The sequence below is a fragment of the Magallana gigas genome, chromosome 6, assembly GCF_963853765.1.
Source record: "Magallana gigas chromosome 6, xbMagGiga1.1, whole genome shotgun sequence".
Lineage (NCBI taxonomy): Eukaryota > Metazoa > Mollusca > Bivalvia > Ostreida > Ostreidae > Magallana > Magallana gigas.
This window is the reverse complement of record NC_088858.1, coordinates 26408381-26429025: the sequence shown is the minus strand read 5'-3', so window position 1 is coordinate 26429025 and position 20645 is coordinate 26408381. Positions and strand designations below refer to the sequence as shown.

The 20645-nt window shown below is 34.5% G+C and overlaps 2 protein-coding genes across 3 annotated transcripts in view; one reads left to right on the top strand and one right to left on the bottom strand.

Moving 5' to 3' along the window:
- The window catches only part of LOC105322746 (uncharacterized), a 127477-nt gene that overhangs the window by 5412 nt on the left and 101420 nt on the right, over positions 1–20645 (bottom strand). The window lies entirely within an intron of this gene.
- LOC105331253 (DNA repair protein REV1) lies at positions 7265–19590 on the top strand. 2 transcript variants are annotated; one of them, XM_011433364.4, is made up of 18 exons: positions 7265–7673; positions 8137–8251; positions 8620–8791; positions 9232–10058; positions 10195–10430; positions 10684–10808; positions 11119–11273; positions 11566–11685; positions 11885–12105; positions 12344–12488; positions 12668–12892; positions 13021–13402; positions 13654–13819; positions 14285–14494; positions 14754–15062; positions 15396–15591; positions 16137–16239; positions 16330–19590. In XM_011433364.4, the coding sequence occupies exons 1-18, from the start codon at positions 7605–7607 to the stop codon at positions 16439–16441; spliced, it is 3888 nt and encodes a 1295-aa protein (XP_011431666.3). In that variant the 5' UTR covers positions 7265–7604; the 3' UTR covers positions 16442–19590. The 2 variants fall into 2 exon arrangements, with proteins under 2 accessions (XP_011431666.3, XP_065943653.1); XM_066087581.1 differs by lacking the exon at positions 7265–7673 and adding an exon at positions 7691–7709.

Genomic DNA, 20645 nt, shown 5'->3' with positions numbered 1-20645 from the left:
ATATCAAGTAATATTATCTAATCATTGCTTTAGGCGCATTTACATTTTTGTAAAAAAAAAAAAATGAAAGCGTACAAGCAAACATCAATGTGACACCGAGACTGTCGACCATTCGAATACCTGCTTAACGATAATAAGCATAAGAATCATCTATTGATTAGTGTATCTTTTAAGAGATTTATTTTCATAACGGATTTTTCGAATGAAAATAACTACGTATTCAAGAGGTAAGAAAACATCTCCCGTTTTCTCGCATACGCTAACTGAACATAGTCAATGTTTACGCCTGCATCTATCAACAACATGTTTTCATAACATGAACATTTACAAACGAAAGAGCTTCACTTTCTCATTGGTGCATTGAAAATAATAAATATTCATGAAAACGAGAAAAGGTCAATGAGTTTGCATACGGTTTCAAAAGATGATAACTTAGAAGTAGTAATGTAGTATCTATAAATATTAACACATGACAGATCATGAATGCAATTTATAGATTACAAGTCCATAAGCAAAGTTTGTAGAAATGAAATTAACAATTTCCAGTTTGAAAGATTTGAAAACCATGTGGTACAAACTTGGGATAGAAATTATCATTTTCCCACATTGAACATTAGTTCTTATCATACAAGTGAGGAAAGTGCAATCATTATCAATTAGGTGTAAACAGCTGTTACGTCTTTAAGACCAGACCCTCAATCTGTAGTTAATAGAAGAGTGAACGACCATCTGCCCATGTATTTTCTTCCTTGTACGATCAATGTCACAAATACGTATAAGTTGCAATTAACCGATTAACTATTCCGATATCGAATAAAATCTTGAGAGTTTAATGTGTCAATATAAAAGAATCTAATTTTTTCTATCTGATTTTATACATACAAAGATGACTTTTAATTGAAATCTCCGAATGAAATTTTGTTCTTTTGTAGAATTGTAAAACAAACTCGGATGGCCTGTTTCTGTTTTTGTGTTTTTGTTTGATTTTTTTTTTTTTACATTACATACTGTTCAACATTGGAAGTTTTCCTCGTCACATTTTCAACACCTGTATTTGTGGGGGATGGGGATACCCCCTGTTGTTTTTATATTGCTATTACTTCATCTATTACCTGTAACCGTCCAATAGATTTCTACAGCAACAAGTTAATTATAAAGCAGGCATAGGACAATAAGGGATTTAACATGAAAAAAAAGATGACATCAAAAATTATAAATAAAAAAATATTACAATAGATATATGAAAACAACAGAAAACTTACTGAAAAGTACATTAAAGTGAGAATAATCATACATCAGAATATTTATTTATGTGATAATTAGTTTTTGGTAAAACTGAATTTTTCAGAATTTTATCTATCCCGCCTATTATTGATAGTTTGTCTGATTATCATATGACAAATAAGACATGAAACACACAAAGATTGATGAACATTGATATGGTTTCTTAAAAGGATTTTTGGGAGTTGATTTTAATCAACTCTCATATGCACTTACTCGGGCAAAGCGAAAGTGAAACAGTGTTTGAACCTAACCGCTGACAACACTTAGTTCTTGAAAATAATCGATAAATTCGATTTATCGAATTCGCTAATAGATGTATTCTGAAGCATTTTTTTTTCAAGAAAACTTATTTATTAATACCATGAAAATAGTAAGATTTTAAATTGTACATACAGTTAAGATATTTTTTAAAGTCGTATGTATTCCTACGCTAGAGTTCAATGTAGTCTCGTTCAACCAGACGCTTGGTTGTCTCCGTTAATATCCGACAAAACAAAGTCTCTCTTGCTTGTCGGAGATAAACGGAGACAGCCGAGCGTTCGGTTGAACAAGACAAGAGTTCAATCTTGCCTGGATCCATACAATTTTTCTGAAATATTTCGATTACTGATACTACTTGCCATGCAAAATCACATATCGTTGATTTTGAATAAATGATAATCAATAAAATCAACTCCCGTCACGTCAGTACTTCAGTACTTTGATTCTTGAAAAGATGTCATTAATTATTTGTCAGCAGCATGGTAGTGATAAACAGAAATCATTCCATTTTTTCCACCAATCCACAACCGATTCAAATAAAGAGCCATTGAACATATTTCTTCATCAGTCTTAATCAAATAAGTTTGAAAAGTCCCTTCATGGTCTAGAAGATGCACAGACCTTGTACCATAATCACCTAGGAGAATATGTCCGGCAGAATCGCAACACAAACCTCTTGGATCAAATTCCAATTGCTTCGTACCGCATCCCTGGTAGATAAATTTAAGTTCCCCTGTGGAAGAAAGAACAACAACTTGACCATGTTTCATTTCTACCCGATCAATAACGCATACGTCACCATTAACATTTTCAGCCACTTTATAGGGAAATAGAAAGAGCGGTGTATTTCCATCGTTTTTATATTGGAACACCTTTTTTGTCTTTCCGCTCTTTGATAAAATTATTACTACACTTTTCTTTGGTGAAACAAGATAGTCACTGGCCAATACTGTATCTATAGCAGAAACGAGAAACCGGCCATCTTCAGTGGCACAAATTCCAATTGGGTACAAGGGAGATAAGTCCGCAAGTTGAACCACTTTGTTGGTAATCATTTCTCTGTCTTTATTTTTGACAGGAGACACTTTCATCACAGAATGACCCGTATGCCATGTATAAATACTTACGCCATTTTGTAATATGATAAAATCAAATGGAATAGAATCACTTTGTCTAGTCTCATCAAACTCTGTAGAGTCGCCGCTAATGTTTATCAAAACATTTTCTAAAGATCGGAGTTCTCTAAACCAGGCTTGATATTCCGATATTGGGGATATGTACATTATGACGTTTGTGCCTTTCTTAGCCTCATACATTTTAGAAACCGTAACATTGTTGTAAATTCTATAAATACAGCCTAGTGATGAACGAAGAATGTTTTCATTGATGTTTCTTTCTATAAACTCTAAGTGATCCAATCTGTTAGTATTTGAAATTTCACACGACTCCTTCGGGCAGTGTATAGACTGAATTTCTTTTTTAAACTGCAATAGCTTCGTCAAATCGACAGTTTTTCTTTCTATGGTGAATTCTTCCAAGCAACGTTCAAATTGTGAAATACATTTTTCTCCTTCATTTTGTTGTATGTCAAATTTATCTTTAATTTTCTTTTGTGATGATTTACAATGTCCTATCAAATCAAGAGACACTCTTTCCAGAACCCTCACAATATCTTCGGTGTATGTGGAAATATTGTCTATTTTTTCCTTAAAATGTTTTTCATTTTCATCTCTTAGGGTCTGAAGTGTTGCTCTATTTGCCTTTAAAATTGTAATGCTTTCTTGTCGCACATGGTTGCACTCTTCTTCTATCTCTGATTTGACTCGCCTAAGGAATGTTATCTTTTTGTTCCAGTCATGTGATTCATGATTCTGCTGACCACATATCAGACAAATCTGCTCTTCACAATCCATACAGAACATATCCTGTATATCTCCATGTTCGCTACAAATGCTCTTTCCAGTCGGCTCTTGAATGACTTCTTGGAGTGCCATATTCATTCAAAAACATGAAGATAAATTCTTTAGGATGTGATAGAATGAGTTTTGATGTAGTTTCTGATACAGCAGTGTTTGATCACGAGCCGTTTTATCTGGAGGAAACAAATTAAAATGAATGAAACAATACATATCGCGCGGAAAAGTTTTTATGACAATGTAATAGGCCTACAGCCTGGGGTATTCCAGTTTCGAACAGTTTCTAAACTCTGTCCCGAGTTTTTGCTTCCACCACATTTTGCTTGATATTTCGATAATCATAAATACCTTTGTGCTCAAACTACGTTCATCCACTAATATGAAAAATGTCCAGATTATCTGTTTTGAAACGTCCCCTCTACCGCTTCAGGTTTCAATACACATCCCGAAGTTTGCATTGCATCAGCCATTAATAAGCCCGGATGATAACGTTGAAAAAATTGCGCGAGGTATCCCGAGTACTTCCGAATGGAGAAAAGATGTAAACAATTCCCATTGTAAATCTCCTTAAGAAATTTGTTTTCGTTCCTGTGAACTTTTATGAGTGAAAATTGTTTATTATTCAATGAAGATATCTTGGATATATTCCCTTTCATCGATTTAAACTGTATTTCTTTCACAGGTATGAGTATCTATACTACTATATTAAAATAATAGACTCGACATTTTTAGCTTTAATACCGATAAATCGGAAGAGTACCGTCATTTGTTTTATATATTTTAAACACCATTGGTACTTGAAGATTACGAATTTGTTTTTATTTTTTCTTAATCAAGCTTCGTCAATTAATAATCAACGAAAATTCCTCAAAAAATTCCGGAAATCATCTGAAATTTTTTAATTTTACAATCTTGCGCATGCGCATTACATTCACGCTGAATCATTTTATTTTATGTTTCCACAATATCATATTTGCATGGATAAATTTGGAAACGATAAAACAAATGCGTGTTAATTTTCATTGGAAATTTTTTTGTTCAATTAAATTTAAGTGTGTTAAATTATGGTTTATAAACAATTTTTAATTCATCTGTGTACCTGTGTATATTCTGTATTTGTTTGAAATATTTCCTTATTATATTTCTATCTGTGATTTAACAATTATAGAATTCAATCATGGACCTATGCATAGAGATAAATTTATTCACCATCTGAGATCCTTACTCATGCGAATTGGCCTGAACGATTCTAGATATGCAGGCCACTCCTTCAGGATTGGGGCAGCCACAGCTGCAGCCGCAGCAGGCGTTGAAGACCATGTGAATAAAGATCTGTGTAGATGGTCTTCTGACTGTTACGTAAAATTAGATATATAATATAAGAACTGATCCCGAAGTTCTCAAAGATGAGCAAAGAGAGCTGTGTAACTTTTGACTTCATATATGTGTACCTTATGTGTGTTTTGTAAACTAAACTATTGGTCATATATGGTATGGACATAGGTATTCATTTTCATTTTTCAAATTCAACCAATCCTTCATCAAACATATCCTTGGGGGCTTCACTCATTACTTCGTTCATTTGGCATTCATTCCTTGGGAATTTCCCCCTAAGTCTATGTTTTAAATTTTTGTTCGAAGTCTTTAAGGCACTTAGATATATTGATTATACTGTTTTTTATACTATAGGAGTTATGCATATGTTGGTTAATGTAGTCTAGTTGTCTAGTTAGTATTTTAGCTTTGAATACACCGGTAGTCTAGTTGTCTAGTTAGTATTGTAGCTTTGAATACACCTTGCAGTTGGTTTATTCCTTTATGCTCGCTGGGATCAGCCCCGAGTGCAATCTGTTCTTGTCTCGAGGCCCGCTGGAGATCAGCTCCGGGTCATGCTTTGTTCTAATATATGCCCGCTGGGATCAGCCCCGGGTCATGCTTCGTTCTAATTCAGGCTCGCTGGGATCAGCCCCGGGCGCAATCTGTTCTAGTCTTGAGGCCCGCTGGAGATCAGCCCTGGGTCATGCTTCGTTCTAATGTACACCCGCTGGGATCAGCCCCGGGTCTTGCTTCGTTCTAATTCAGGCTCGCTGGGATCAGCCCCGAGCACAATCTGTTCTAGTCTTGATGCCCGCTGGAGATCAGCCCCGGGCATGGGTCTTGTGTCGTTGTCATGCTAACAGCCCAGGCTGTTGCTGGTAGGGAAGGAATGAGTAGCCCCCAAGCGCCAAACTATTTACATATGTATTTTGGGTGTTTACAAATATATGTTTATTATTGTTTTATGTATGATTGTATTTCGGTTTGCAGTGTTTGTTTATTTAGCTATACTAGATGTTTGGGTATAAGACCCAATAAATTTTTTGCTTCCTCTTAACTCTTGTTAATTGTTTAGCCTATAAATCAAAAAAAAATACGGGAGGTAACTCTAACACAGTGAATATACTATAAAAAAATCCCGAGAGTTTCGATTGTCAACATGGTGTGTAAAAAACGGTGTTGAAATATGTTGAAATCTGCATTTATAGAATTAAACTTTCCGAAGAAATGTATTTACCGCTTCAAAATGGTTTGTTGTGAATAATTTTCAATGCTACTCTATTTATTTTCTCCAAAATCGTTTTGGAGCGATTCTGCAATTTTCTGCTACATTAATTACGGGTATATGTGAGGCATTTTAACTGGTGAAGGACACAGATTATTCAAACTCAGCAGAGTGTAGTGAAATGGATAGCACTATGGTAGGCTTGAAGTTTGGTTATGAAAATGTCAACAATATACTGTGTTTCAATGTATCTATTTTGTAAATTCTCGATATCATATGCAATGTCAACCCGTGCACGCCCGGGTCAAAATCTAGTTTTTATTAAAAATCATCAAAAGTGATGGAAGCATGATAATAACTTGGGACAGACTATTGTATACTTTTCTTTGTCTCTAAAATTGTATGCATATAATTTACATATCTGTATAAAGACAAAGTAGTATACTTTTTTGTTATCTGCTAAAGTGAAAAGAAATAATTAGATATTTGTGTCAACATCAGTCATGAATTTATATTCACATCAACCAAATATATGATACCATCTATTTCTTACGGAATTTGATTGTATTTCATAGCTCTAGAACTGAGAGGACTGAAATCTACACGTCCCGTTTATAGATTGGTCGAAATCTGAATCAACCTGGAAAAGATCACGAACTGCACGAAATAATCACGATGATGTCAAACTCAAATTCCCACAGAAGACGGTAATTTTTTTTATTTTACTAAACGTACTAGTTGATTAACAGGTTAATGTACATAGGCAATAATTAAGTTATGTTTACTTACTTTTTTAGAATGAATTTGTTATAAAAGAAAGACGCAAGTAGTTAATATTAATTATAATATTAATTACTTGCATCTTTCTTTTATACTACGTTAAGTAAAATAAAAGAAACAACCAAACCGTAACCTAAACAGTAAAAGGCTTTCCATGATGATTCAGGAGGGTTATGAAGGCAGCGACCAAACATTAAAAATAAACGTAACCCACTAACGTGGGTTGTGCATTTTTTTCTGCAATGCACATGCATGCCGCTATACCTTCATACCCGCATGAATCACCAAGGAAGATATTTTATTGTCTAAATGAACATGTGCATAAAATCAAAAATGTCCTCTACAACTGGAATCATTTATTAATTTTTTTTTAGATGGACAGCAATTAAAGAAGATATTAAAGTTACATAAGATGTCTTGCACCATGACACAATACCAGACATCCCGGATTCAATCAGCCGAGGTTCGAGGTTTGCCGAATGTGTATTTCACAACAACCGCTTCCTGTGTTCGAATTTCCTTTATGGAAAGTTGGCGCGGAAGCTCAAATCTTTGGAATATGTGAAAACATTCATTAAAATCAACATGTCAACATAATTGATAGGTCCGACTTGATAACTGTCTGACTTGTAATCTAAAGGTGTTAAACATGGTTAAATATTACTGTGTGTCAAACGTTTTAGATTGGCTACTTTCATTTTGATGAAACGCATCGGTTTGTTTTCATGCGGTACGTGGCCTATATAGAACTTGTGATCAGCATGGAAAAACATAATCTGGGTAATCAAATCACCAACAGAAAGGAATACATGTAATACAAAATGTCAGACTCCAAGAAAAATCAACCTGAGAAGAAAAAGAGAGCACAAGATGATGGATGGGAGGAAAGGGTAAAAAGAAAAGGGGGATCAGCATGATCAGTGTTGGTCTGTGTGTAGTTCTAATGCATCGTTAGAAATGTCAATGCTTTAAATGATATTGAATCACTCCAGTGTATTTAATTAAAATCACAAAGATTAATAATCTTACGTGCAACTGTTAAATCTGTTTAAAGTGTTTTTGTTACTTTAATATATTGCTGTTTCTTGATTTTTTTCATTGTAATTTCAATGAACACATCCTTGCTGGGTTTTTTTTAAAGTAACGAGTGTGAAAAAAACAGTGGTTGATAAAGGCTCTTTTAACAAATTTAGTCAAGAGATTCCATCATACCATACCTAATTGCCTAATATATAATGTCTAAATCTCAGGTTTGAAGTTTTCCTTTCATAAAATTTTGAGTTGCAGGGAACTTTGAAGTTTCTTTTCCAAATTGACTGTAATATTTCAATAAATAATTTTCTGATTTCCTAGGGAGGGTACATGGCAGCAAAGAAACAGAAGCTGTATGATCAGTTCACGGATGGAGGACGGACTCTCAAATCCAACATTTTCCATGGGATCGTGATCCATGTGGATGGATACACCAGTAAGGGAAAGTTGTTGTGGAAAATGTCAGGCTGTAAAATATGGTTGCAAGCAATGTTGGTCATTGTATGATATGATGATAAGCATTTACTGGATATGTGCTCATCTTTTGTTTAAAAAACGATTAAAAATGACTCGGAACATTAATTTGAATACCTTCATGCCTTAGCAACACAAGGTCAAAATGTATTATGCATTTTATATGTTTAAATTTTAACATTTTTGTGATAAATTCTCTACATCAGACCTTATACTTGAGTTTAAAGTGGTCTTTGAACTTATAATGTTCCTAAGATATTAAATGTGAGTTTAACTCCCTAACCCTGATTTTCAAAGTCACACTCAATATTAAGCTCTTTCATCAAACAGAGCCATCCTCAGATGAGTTGAAAAAGATCATGCATCAACATGGAGGCCATTATGAACATTTTCTGTACAAGAGGAAAGTGACTCACATAATTGCTACTAGTCTTCCTAATAGTAAGATCACAAAGGGACTGAAACACTGTAAGGTGGTCAAGCCAGAGTGGATTACTGAAAGGTAAGGAGAGGAATTTTGTAACAAAAATTATCTTGCGGTGTAAAGATTTTTCTCAAAGAAAATCTCAGAAAATTTTGTTTTCAACTCGGTGAATGGGAACAAAAATAAACAATTTACAAGCAAAATTTGATGTACGCTATTGCTGATTTTTTATCCTTATCTCATTTTTTTGTAGATTTATATATAGATCTGATACATTTGTGTCTATTTAAATTATGTTATGGAAACTTTCTGATTCATAATCTGTTCAAAAAACCACCTAAAACAGATAAAATAATGGAAAAAGGAGTAAGAAAAATGAATTGTAAGACAATTTTCTCTGAAGTGTTTTTGAATGAAATAGATGTATGTTTTTACATACTTAGAAGTTAGAATCAAAAGACTCTGAATCAGCAGTAAAAATGTTTGTTAATTTCTCGTTTTATGTTTTTCATTTGCAGTGTTGCTGCTGGTAGACTTCTGTCATACATTCCCTATCAACTCTACACAGGTCAGACCAAACTCCAGCAGGGGTTGTCTGCCTTTGCCACAGAGTCCTCCACCAAAATATGTAACTCCACCATAGCCGGTATCTGTACCAAGAATTCCCTCAGCAGAAACCTGGCGGGTGATAACAGCAGAAGTGGAAATTTAGCAGAGAAGGCCGATGAAGAAGAGGAGGTGGATGAGGAGATGAAGAAAAGGATGGAAAAGATTGTGAAGGAAGTGGAAAGTGGATCAGAGGAGAGTGATTCAGACAATGAGTTTGGGAGATACATTGTTGAGGAAACTGGACAAAAACAGGCCATTCTTGATGACTCATTGACAAATGTTAGTCTAGATGAAATTGAAGCTTCTACGTCGTGCACATTGAACAACCGAAGTGCAGCACTTCCCTCAGTATCTTTAAAAGTCAGAACTGATGCTAATGAGTCTGTTTCTAATGCAATGAAAAGCCCTTCTCCTAACAGTAAGCCTCATGGCAGAGCAGGGGATCCACATTATCTGAGTGAGTTCTACAACAATTCAAGGCTCCACCATCTATCCACATGGAAGTCTGAGTGGAGAGAATACGTCAGCAAGAAGTCGAAAGAAATGACAAGTTTTCCAGGCAGACAGGCTCTGATCAAGATTGTGGATGAGCATGCAGCTGACTTGGAGTCCAGGGACATGGATTATGGTGGCTCTATGGCAGCCGCGTCAGCTAAACCAGAACGCGTCATCATGCATGTGGACATGGATTGCTTCTTTGTGTCAGTTGGTCTGAGAAAAAGGCCAGATCTGATTGGTAAGATGATTTCTATGTTGTTTGTGATGATATGCATTCACATGTCAGCTACACAAATCAGTTGGTCATAATTATGAAAAATCAAAGTATGTTTACGTAGTGATGTGTCATATTCATCTATCAAACCGGCATATAGGTAAACCTGTGGCAGTTACACATTCCAAGGGTCAAGGCAAAAAAGGGCCGGTTCCTGGCTCAGACATTGAATATGAACAGAGAATGTGGAGCATCAAGAAAAATAAGAACACGGCAACAAATCCAGACCAGCGATCCGATCCGGATCCTAGTGTGGAAGGGTTCGGAAGGAAGGGAAACCTGGATTCCTTCTCCTCCATGTCTGAGATAGCTTCCTGCAGCTATGAAGCCAGGCAGGTCAGTCACAGAAAAGTTAATGTTATTTAAGGGTAGGTAGATTAAGGTTTCTTCTAAAGATGAAGGATCAAATAGAAGTCTAATATTATGGATAATGAAGTGTGTGTTACAAGAAATATTACCCTATACAAGAATTTCAGAATTTTTTTTTTTTGTTGGAGGATTTTTTAAGTACTATATTTTATTGCCATGTGTATGGTTTGTGCAATTCTGTAGAAATATAACACTGTTTGCACTCTTTATGAATGAGCAGGCTGGTGTGAAGAATGGAATGTTCATGGGCCCAGCCAAGAAATTGTGCCCAGACTTGCAGACTATTCCTTATGACTTTGATGGCTACCAGGAAGTCTCTCAAATACTCTATGATACTGTGTTAAGGTAATAATTTTAATCATGATATCCCCTTAATCTCTAGTCAGGTGCTCTACCAACTGAGCTATTGGCGCTGGTTGAACTGGTCTTCATATTGGAAAATTATTTCAGTTAGTTTTTTGTATATTATTAAATACTTTCAGCATATAAAAGATAACATACCTAAATAAATAGCATTTTAGATTTATTTCTTTTCTTTGAAATTTGCAAAACACACACACACACAAACTTGGTACCACAGTACATATAAGTATTCGAAGACATCATTTACAGCATTTACAATGTGTGTGTCAATTGATTAATTTTCTGTTTTAAGTTTCACTCACGACATTGAGGCAGTAAGCTGTGATGAGATGTTGGTAGATTGCACAGATCTGCTAGCAGCCACAGGGGCTGACCCAGGGCAGTTTGCCTCTCTACTACGGAGACAGATACACCAGAAGACTGGTTGTACAGCATCTGCTGGCATGGGTAAGGGAAACAAATCTTTAAAGGAGTATGGTCATGATTTGAGCATAAAAAATTAATAAATGGTCAAAATGCTTCACTAAGGTATTTCTTTCAATATCTGTCAACCAAAATTTGAATGTTACTTGTGAAATTTCAAGTGAGTTTCAAAGCTCACAATTCAAAAATGGATAATAATTTGAACATTTTTAGCCAAATTCATGCATACAGACCTTGCCCCTTGAATGTATGCTGTCAAATAAATTTAAAGAAAGAACAATTTTCTTCCAAGAACTTTTTTTTAAATTTGTTTTAGGAGGAAATGTTTTACTGGCAAAAATGGCCACCAAGAAGGCAAAGCCAAATGGACAGTTTTATTTGAAGGGGGATGATGTGATGGACTTTATGAAGGATCAATCAGTTCAGAACATCCCAGGTATCTTGTTTCAGTTCATTTCTGGCAATTGTCACTGTCACAATTGGTTTTTATACTTTTTTATAAAGAAAATTTTTTTTTAGAAAAGTTTCCTAACAAATATTTATTCAAAATTTACTGTTCCAGTGCAAAATAATGTCTATTTTTAAATGCATATTTGGTGTGTTTGATATTTGAAAAAAATTGATTTTTTTTTTAGGTGTTGGGTGGTCAATGAACAGGAAGCTGAAGTTGATGGGGGTCACAACCTGTGGTCAGCTACAAGAGATCCCCCAGTCCACCCTACAGAAGGAGTTTGGCCCCAAGACAGGACTGTCCCTGTACAGGGGATGCAGGGGTCAGGACGACCGACTGATCAAAACCAACCAAGAGAGGAAATCCGTGTCTGCTGAAGTGAATTATGGGATCAGATTCAAATCGGTAAGGATTTCTTACCTGCGAACTGTTTTTCTGATTATTGCAGGGTCTTCAGTTTCTGGTTTTTAGAGGAGGTAGGCTTTGAATTCTTTGTATATTGTGGGTATATTTTATTTTTTGGATTTAATGTACCCCTAAACAAAGATGAAGCATTAAGTGTGTGGATTCCATCATACAAAGCCAGAAGGTTTTGATTAATTTAAAGTTTGACTCTCTTACATGCATTTGGATCTTTGTGCAGAAAATGGAGGCAGATAAGTTCATCAGAGATTTGTCGGAAGAAGTTCACAATCGTCTGCATGACATTGGAATGAAGGGGAGAACTGTCACCTTGAAACTAATGGTCAGAAGGGAGGATGCTCCTCTAGAAACGGCAAAGTTCATGGGTATGTAGCTGTAACATCTTCCACTCCCAAAATTTCAATTACAATAAAAATATGTTGGCTATTTTTTGTGTTGTATTTAACTGCAAAGAAATGTTTCAAATTTTATTCCTCTCTTGTTTGTCTGGTATTTTTCTCATAAACCATCTTTGTAAAAGCAAAATGTATTTTGACTATCAAAGGTCATGGAATTTGCAACAACATCTCTAAGTCTTCCATGTTACCGTTGGCAACTGATGATGCCAATTTGATTTACCAAGAATGTATGACTATCTTGAATGGATTGTGTCTGAACTGTTTGGACTTGCGAGGGATTGGGATCCAAGTCCAGAAGCTAGAGTCAGCAATTGTCGGTGGAAGTCATCAGAAAAAATCCCAGAGCATTCTCAATTTTACCACTAGCACAAGTATGAAAATTAAAATATTCTTTGTGTCTTTGTCTTTTTTTTCTGCATAGGATTAAAAAACATTTTTTTAAAAATGACATTTTTTTCTATCAGTTGAAAAAACAGTTTAATTTTTAATTCTTTTTCAGAAATTTCAAGTACAAAAGCTAGTCCTCATAAAGCAAGTGTCTCGGAAACTCCCCAAAATAATACAATCATTAAACCTGCTACATCTTCAACATCAGCGAACCATGCAAGTGTAGGTGATACAACTAGTCATAAGAGTAAATCGGTGGAAACTATAAGTCACATCGGAACAGATCCGGATGAGAGACACTGGACTGATACATTAATACATCTGGATCGGGAAGTGAGTCCTGATAAAGGGAGTCCTGAGGGAGCATTAGAACTACACAGACACATAGAGAATGCTTTCTCACAGAGCCAGAATAATGGGGATATTGCCCATGATGAGGGAGGAAATTTTCTGGAGGGAGCAGTTTGTCAGGACCTCCTCTCTGAACTATCTAGGTATGTAGAGTTTTGTTGCAGCTTTGGGGCCTTGAAACCTTATCAAGCTGAGCATTGATCTCATTCTCACTTTTTCACAGTATTTTCCTTTTATAAAGAAGAGTTTGATCAAAAGTGAGGCTTTCCAAGTTTAAATGGCCTCGGCAATGTTATTTTTCTGTACAAAAGGACACAGAAAAGTACTGACGGGGTCTGTATTGCATAAACCAGCAGATATTAAAAGTAAATGTGACTTTTTTTTTAATATTCAGAAGGAAAACTGCCAACAGGTTTTTGCCTCCTTTGCCAACGCTTGACATTCCCTCTACACCAGAATACAAGCACCTGCTGAACAAACCCAGTACCTCTAGTGCAGCAGGCCAAGGCACACCTACAACAAATGGTGCATCAGTAGATTACTTCCCCTCACCATCCCAGGTACAATATCCACTGCCTATAAACAGATATCTTGTGTATGTCGGTTAAAAAAATGGGGAATCATTTGAATTAGTGGTGGTCCATTTTCTTGGAAAAACATTTTTTGAGGTTTGCTGGGATGTACTTTTGTTCATTGGCTTACTGGTAAATGAATGATGAATGAAGATCCCCAATTAGGATTTGTTAATAATCTGAATTTGTACTTGTTGATAAAAGCAAAAATTTAGCCACCACTAAGTCTGATTATTCATGGGTATTAAACATGTTGGAGATAAATACATGATGATTTTGTACTTTTTCAGTATTTACAAGTATGTTAAATAAATGCATATTGATGTGTTTAAATTATCGTAAATTATAAAAATCTTGAAAAAGGATGGTCAGAGTTGACAATCAAATTATAAAATATTGATATCCCAATGTAATTTTGATTTAGTCTACTTGGAAATTATGTTAAATTTATAGATTGATCAGGATGTTTTGAGAGAATTGCCTCCAGAAATTCGAGCCCAGATTGAGAATGAAATGCAGAGCTTGAGACGTGAACCTCGACAGGCGAGACAGAAGGTGCCCAATTACAGTGAGGAGCCCGGGTGTTCCCATTGGACCTCGACGGAACCTCCAGCATCACCCAGGACCTCAGCCCCCATTGTTCCCCTCCCTGACCTTTCCCAGGTTTGTTTTCAACATTGTTATAAGTTGCAAGTAATAGGACCTGTTTTGATGTAAAATTAAAATCATTTTGTTGTGTTTTTAAAAGCCTTCATGACCTTAATGTAGTCATGTACTTCAGGTTTTGAAATAAACTAAAAAAGAAATTTTTAAGATACCCTTAAGAAGCCAAGATCTGTACTAATGATTCCTGCCATTGCTTATCAACAGGAATTAAGTCTGACTAGAATTGATTTTTTTCTCTTTGAAATATGACTTCCAGTTAGATGAGAGCTGTTTGAATGCTCTCCCTGATGACATGCAGAAAGAAATCAAAGAGGCCTACCAGAATCAGCAGAAACAACAACAAAGTCTACAGTGTCTCTCCACTGTGCTGAAATCGCCACAGAAGACTTCTCCAAAAGGGAAGTCACCCCGTAAGACCAGTCCACACAACAAAGGGAGGTCACCGGGGAAGCACAGTCCCCAGTTCAAGGTGCCCCGGGGTCGTCCTGGCAGGGGGCGTCCAAAGAAACTGGAGTTTCGTCAGCGAGGTCAGCCTACCATATTTTCCGCAGTGACTGGTAGACAGGTACAGTAACCTTTGTTTTCAATACTTATTTCATGCAAATAGTGAAATACAGTTACAGTGAACATGGTTTAAAATCAATGATTAACACAGACAGTGAACTGAGTTTCATTACCCTTATCTTAAAGTTGTATTATTTTATCAGATAAAAATTTATGGTTAAAAAATTAAAATCGCACATCCCTGGTAATAAGCTACAACACTGTTTTACTGTGTTTTAATTTTTCCATAAATGCATGGGCAAATATCATAGAATTGATGTTTTTCTATTATGTGTTGAATTTAATTTTATTCTATTTCAGTTATTACAGTGTTTAATTCTGGTTTTTTTTATAGGAAACCATTTTAAGTGATTTTGCTTCAAGTGAAGCAAGCCTACCTGAGATTAGTGAGAAAAATATTGACAAAGAGGAAAATGATCCTGTGATAGTGAAGTCCATGGGAATGGACACTGCACCCGTCAATTTGTGTGGTGCTGTCACCATTGCAGAAGTTAGATCACTGTTAAAGGAGTGGATCCAGAGTTCTCCAGGTAAATTACTTCTTGAAGCAAAGATGTTCTCTTATGCATGTATGTAACCTTGTGTAGTATAGGAATATTTTTAAATTTTGACACATAATTTCATGCATATCCAAATATGGCAACAAAGTAAAATTATACAGTACAGGAATTGAATTTCAGTTTCTTGAACATCAGTATTTTAAAAACCAGACCATTTTGTATGTATTTTTGCCTTAACGTTATATCTCAATACATGTATGGTATATTTTTTTGAAACCCATCATGTTCCAAATAATGAAGTTTCTTTGTATGAAAAAAATATTGGTTGTTGGAAAAGAGTCTAGTCCTGAATGCTCAGTAAACTTATGCAAGCATCATGCAGCATGTGTTTAATTCCTTAAAAAGTGTTTGAATGTCCAGGTTCCCTTAACAAAGTACATTTACTACTCTTTGTAACTATTTTATCTGGTTCACATATATATACATGTATAATGTATATCAAACATGATTTTCAGAATCCCTTATTTTATCAGTTACAGATTTATAAATTTAGGAAATTTCTTTGTTTTTTTCAGAACCAGAAGAAGATGATGAAGAGGTGGTAACGAGCTACCTTCAAAATTTGATTATGGACAAAAACTTGGAACAAGTAGATCTTGTTATCAAATTTCTTAAAAGGTAAAACATATTCATCAAAGAAAAATTTATTTGATGAAAAACATTAAGTTTTAACAAAAACACTGATTGCATCATTTATTTATTCCACAGGCACATTCAAAGGATAGAGAACACAAATTGGGAGACCTCTTTTGAGAAAATTGTGACGGATGTTCAGTCTTTCATGAAAACTTACCATGGGGCAGAGCTTAAGATCTGTTGACCCCTCAAAACCACCGTTTGGCAGAGATCAAGATATTTGGCCCATTCAAACATACAAGGGAACAAAGTTCATGAGTTCATCAAGTTACAAACTTGCTGATTGGCTGAGATCAGGACATGTTGACCTCATAAAACATCCAATCTAGTGATCCTATAATTTTATCAAAGGACTGAGCTCAAAATGTTGTTGACTTCAAAATTTATCATTATAGGAAGCATAAGATTTCTTGTTGAACCCATAAAGTTAGGCAAGGCTTAACATTAACCTTAATGTGTAGCAGGTTTTTTTTAAGGGTGTTAATTTTGGCAATTTAAAGTGGAGACTTGTAGAACTACATGTATATGTACAAGTACTTAAAATGTAAATGTGTAATTTTGACAAATCTTAATTTATAATTGGCCTATTGAAAAATTTGCTCAGAATTTAGCAATATTTGTTATTATATTGATCTCTTAAATGGGCCAAAATTAGCACTCAACAAAATTTTTAAAAAAATGTTGTATTTGATTTGTTAAACTAAAGATGTGTTTATGCTCAATATATGTCTATCTCCCAAACTAACCAAATGGCAGAGATGTGACATTCTGATCAATCTAACCATTGGGACTGCTCAAGTATTGTTAAATATACCATATAATCTATGCACAACCAGTAGTTAATACTTCTATACATTCCTGCCTTTTGACTGTGATATTTGCAATAAAACTGCTGATGACTGCAGCTTGTAGTTCTTATATAGTCTTACCTACCGGTAAATGAAAACTTGGGCCATATAAAATTAATATTTAGATTCTCATCCTGATTTGCAAAAAATAAGGGGCGGGTGGGCAGATTTTTTTTATTATTTTGAATTTTTTCAAAAACACGTTTCTGACAGTTAATGTTCTAGAAATAACAACTGCTCTATTCTTTTAAGTTGTTAATGCTAATGTGAGTACACAAACCCACTTGTAATCTTTTAATTCTATTTTATTTCGACTTAACTGTTAATGCATGAAGACATTTGTATCCTTATGATAACAAACATGACTTGCATCAAACAGTAATCCACGTGCTGTTAGGCAGCCATTTAAATGTTTTGAAACTCTCTGTGTACCGAGCCCCATTTTTTTTCCCAAAAAATTTTTCCACAGTTTTTTTCTCAAAATAAAAAAAATGCATCGGGGCAGGCCATTTTCAGAGGGGCGTGCGGGGATGAGAATCTAAAAATTAATTTTATGTGGCCTTACTGTGAGGTACATGTATACTGGTACATTTTGTATATTCTTACATATGTTCCATCCGTGTTGTGAGGATTGGTTTTCTTGTAGGTCACTCATTGTATGGTTTTATGTTATTAGTAAGTTGTTTGGTTTTTTTTGAATTGTTGTGTAATTTCCATAAGGTAAGAAAAACATTACTTGTTAGTTTCATGACCTTTACCATCTACCGGTAGTTGCTCAAAACTTGGTAGTAAAACTATATGAATTTGTGTTGTTTTTAAAAAAAAATCTTTTACTTTTGGTAATCCTTTGCATCTAGCCTTATAAGTTAAACTGAATCAAACAACTGGTTTTGATAAGCAAGAATGACTAAAAATTGTTAAATTCCTGGCCCCTGGTTTAAGATTCTGTTGTTAGGATTAGGGACCTAATTAATTGATCCTTCAGTAACAACATTCAGCTGCTTAGGTTTCTCGAATTCTCAAGCTGGAGAAATTGATGACCTTTAGTCAGTTTTTGAAAGGGGGATTGACAGTTTTGAAAATGATAGATAAACGCACCAAAAAGTTGTGAGGATGTGACTAAAGGCAGACATATCCCCATTTGATATGAGATAATATTTAACCCTGATTGTAAGTGAATATTGTGTATATCTATGTAAACCATATCAACATCTGTCAACATTCAATACTTTAAAAAAAGTAAACAGTTTGGTGATCAATATGGCAGCACATTAAAATTTTTTTATAAAATGTAGTTTTTCAATAATGTGTACATGCAGTGCTTGATTTCATTTTATCCAACTTTGTAGATATGAAACATATATTTTTATTGTCAGTATTTATTTCCATTCATTTCTGGTAGTTGCCTGAACTTAAATGTGTCTGTCCTTGAAGCTTATAAAGTCATGATGCTAGATGTAACTGAAAACAAAATCTGTTATAAATATTTCAGTGTGTATACAAGTATAGTAAGCATGATACAATTCTTATATACTATTATTCATACAATTTCAATACATGTAGTTATATATGATACATGTATTTGTACCCGTAGTTCTCATATAATGATGTTAATCAAAGTTTTCCCAAAACTTGTCCTCGCTACAGATGAACATGTTATTTGTACACCATTTATCAAGGGTGATAATACACATCATACACAGGTTTTATATAGCAAGAGGAAAAGCTCTTTTTTTTCCAAAGTCACCATAGACTTACAGTATAAGTCTGACCATTCCTTTCAGATAAGATACAGACAAATTCAAAAGATTAAGATGTTCTCACTTGAACAATATTCTAAGATAGAATCTATTTTTTAGGGTCAAAGGTCAAGGTCACATCATAGAGTTCAGTTAATATTTTGTAGGTGAGATACAGATTATACAGTTTGATGTTTGATGACCATAACTGTTTTATGGTAAAAAGAATGTTTTTTATTGTCAAGGTCATTGTAGACTTCCTCTACGTCTTATCAAGATACTTCACGTAGGATCCTCAATCTTGGTACACTGTACTTAGATTGCTTATGGCAATTACAGGAACTCTTTGGGCAGCCATTTTATTGATGTCCTGTAAGTTGAACTCTAACTTCAAAACATGCAAACAAGGTTATTTATGTTGAGCAAGATATTTTCATGAAAAAGATAAATATTAGAGATAAATATGCATATATATATGGTATACAAGGCTTATCATCACTTAATCATTTGCATTTACTTTTCATTCAGTGTTTATTCTAGTCAACTCAATGTGCTAACAATTATGACGGTAATGAGGGTTTGTGTATTGTTGTGATGTTAGGGGTTTTTTTTTGTTATAGAGCTACAACCTTTGTGGAACATATAAAGTACTGGTATAATTTTTAACTTATTTAATTTTTACAATCATGTTGCTATCATTTTCTTGACAATTTTTTTTTCAGAATAAAAAAGTTTACAAAACATTCCTCGGTCTTGACTTTTTTTTATCACTTGAGTCACTCAGGTGACCTATTACAATTAGTCTTTGTCCATTGTACTTGTCCCTTAGCAATTTTACATTTTTAACCTCTTGAAAACTACAAGGCCAAATTAAGGATATATCAAATAAAAAATTGTAACAATTGCCAATTTTTGGTTTGTAATATCCCTAGGATAAGAGGTATAGATATTGTAAAATTTATGACAATACCACCCCCAGGAAATCATGGATGTGACCAATTAAGCAAAAAAAGGGAACATTTTTCTATTTCTTTTCTATTTCCACATGTTTGGAAAAAAATAAATGCATGGTTATGTGTCTATGAAGCCCTATAACAACATATGGTACCTGGGCCAGGGGTTCAGACTGTAGGGTAGGGCCAATATGGCCATATAGTGAAATTGTATTAAATCTTTTAAAAAATCTTGCTCCCAGATATATTTGAGGTAAACTGAATACATGGTTATGATGTTCATGAAGCTGTCTACCATATTTGGTCTGAGTCAGGGTTTTATATCTGACCATAAAAAATTGAACAATTAAATGCTTTATTTGGGGATTCATGCAGTTGAAGCTGCGACATTGCCAAAAAATACTAACACAGGTTATATTAATTTTTTCCTAGCCTGCGATAGCATTTTATTGTTTATATGTACAATAAAACTCGGTTATACTGAAGTCCCAGGGACCAATGGATTTACTTTGTTATATCCGTAATTCAATATATCGTTGTAACGAATTCGTAAAAATAACTACAGCGAATTCACTATATACATGTTTTCTTTCACCAGACTATGATTTTTGCTATTTGAGGCTTAAAATAAAAAGACATTGCTTTGATACCGTTTATAATTGGATTGTGAATTGGAAAATTTATATGAAAATAAATTCATTCAAACTTTTGTGTTAAATGGTCATGCAAACTTTTTAATTTGTAAAGAAATTCGTTATAAAGGTGTTAAGTTTCGTTATTACCATGGTATTCAACTCAACGGGACTCAATTCGCTATATCTGTAAATTCGTTATATCCAAATTTGTTA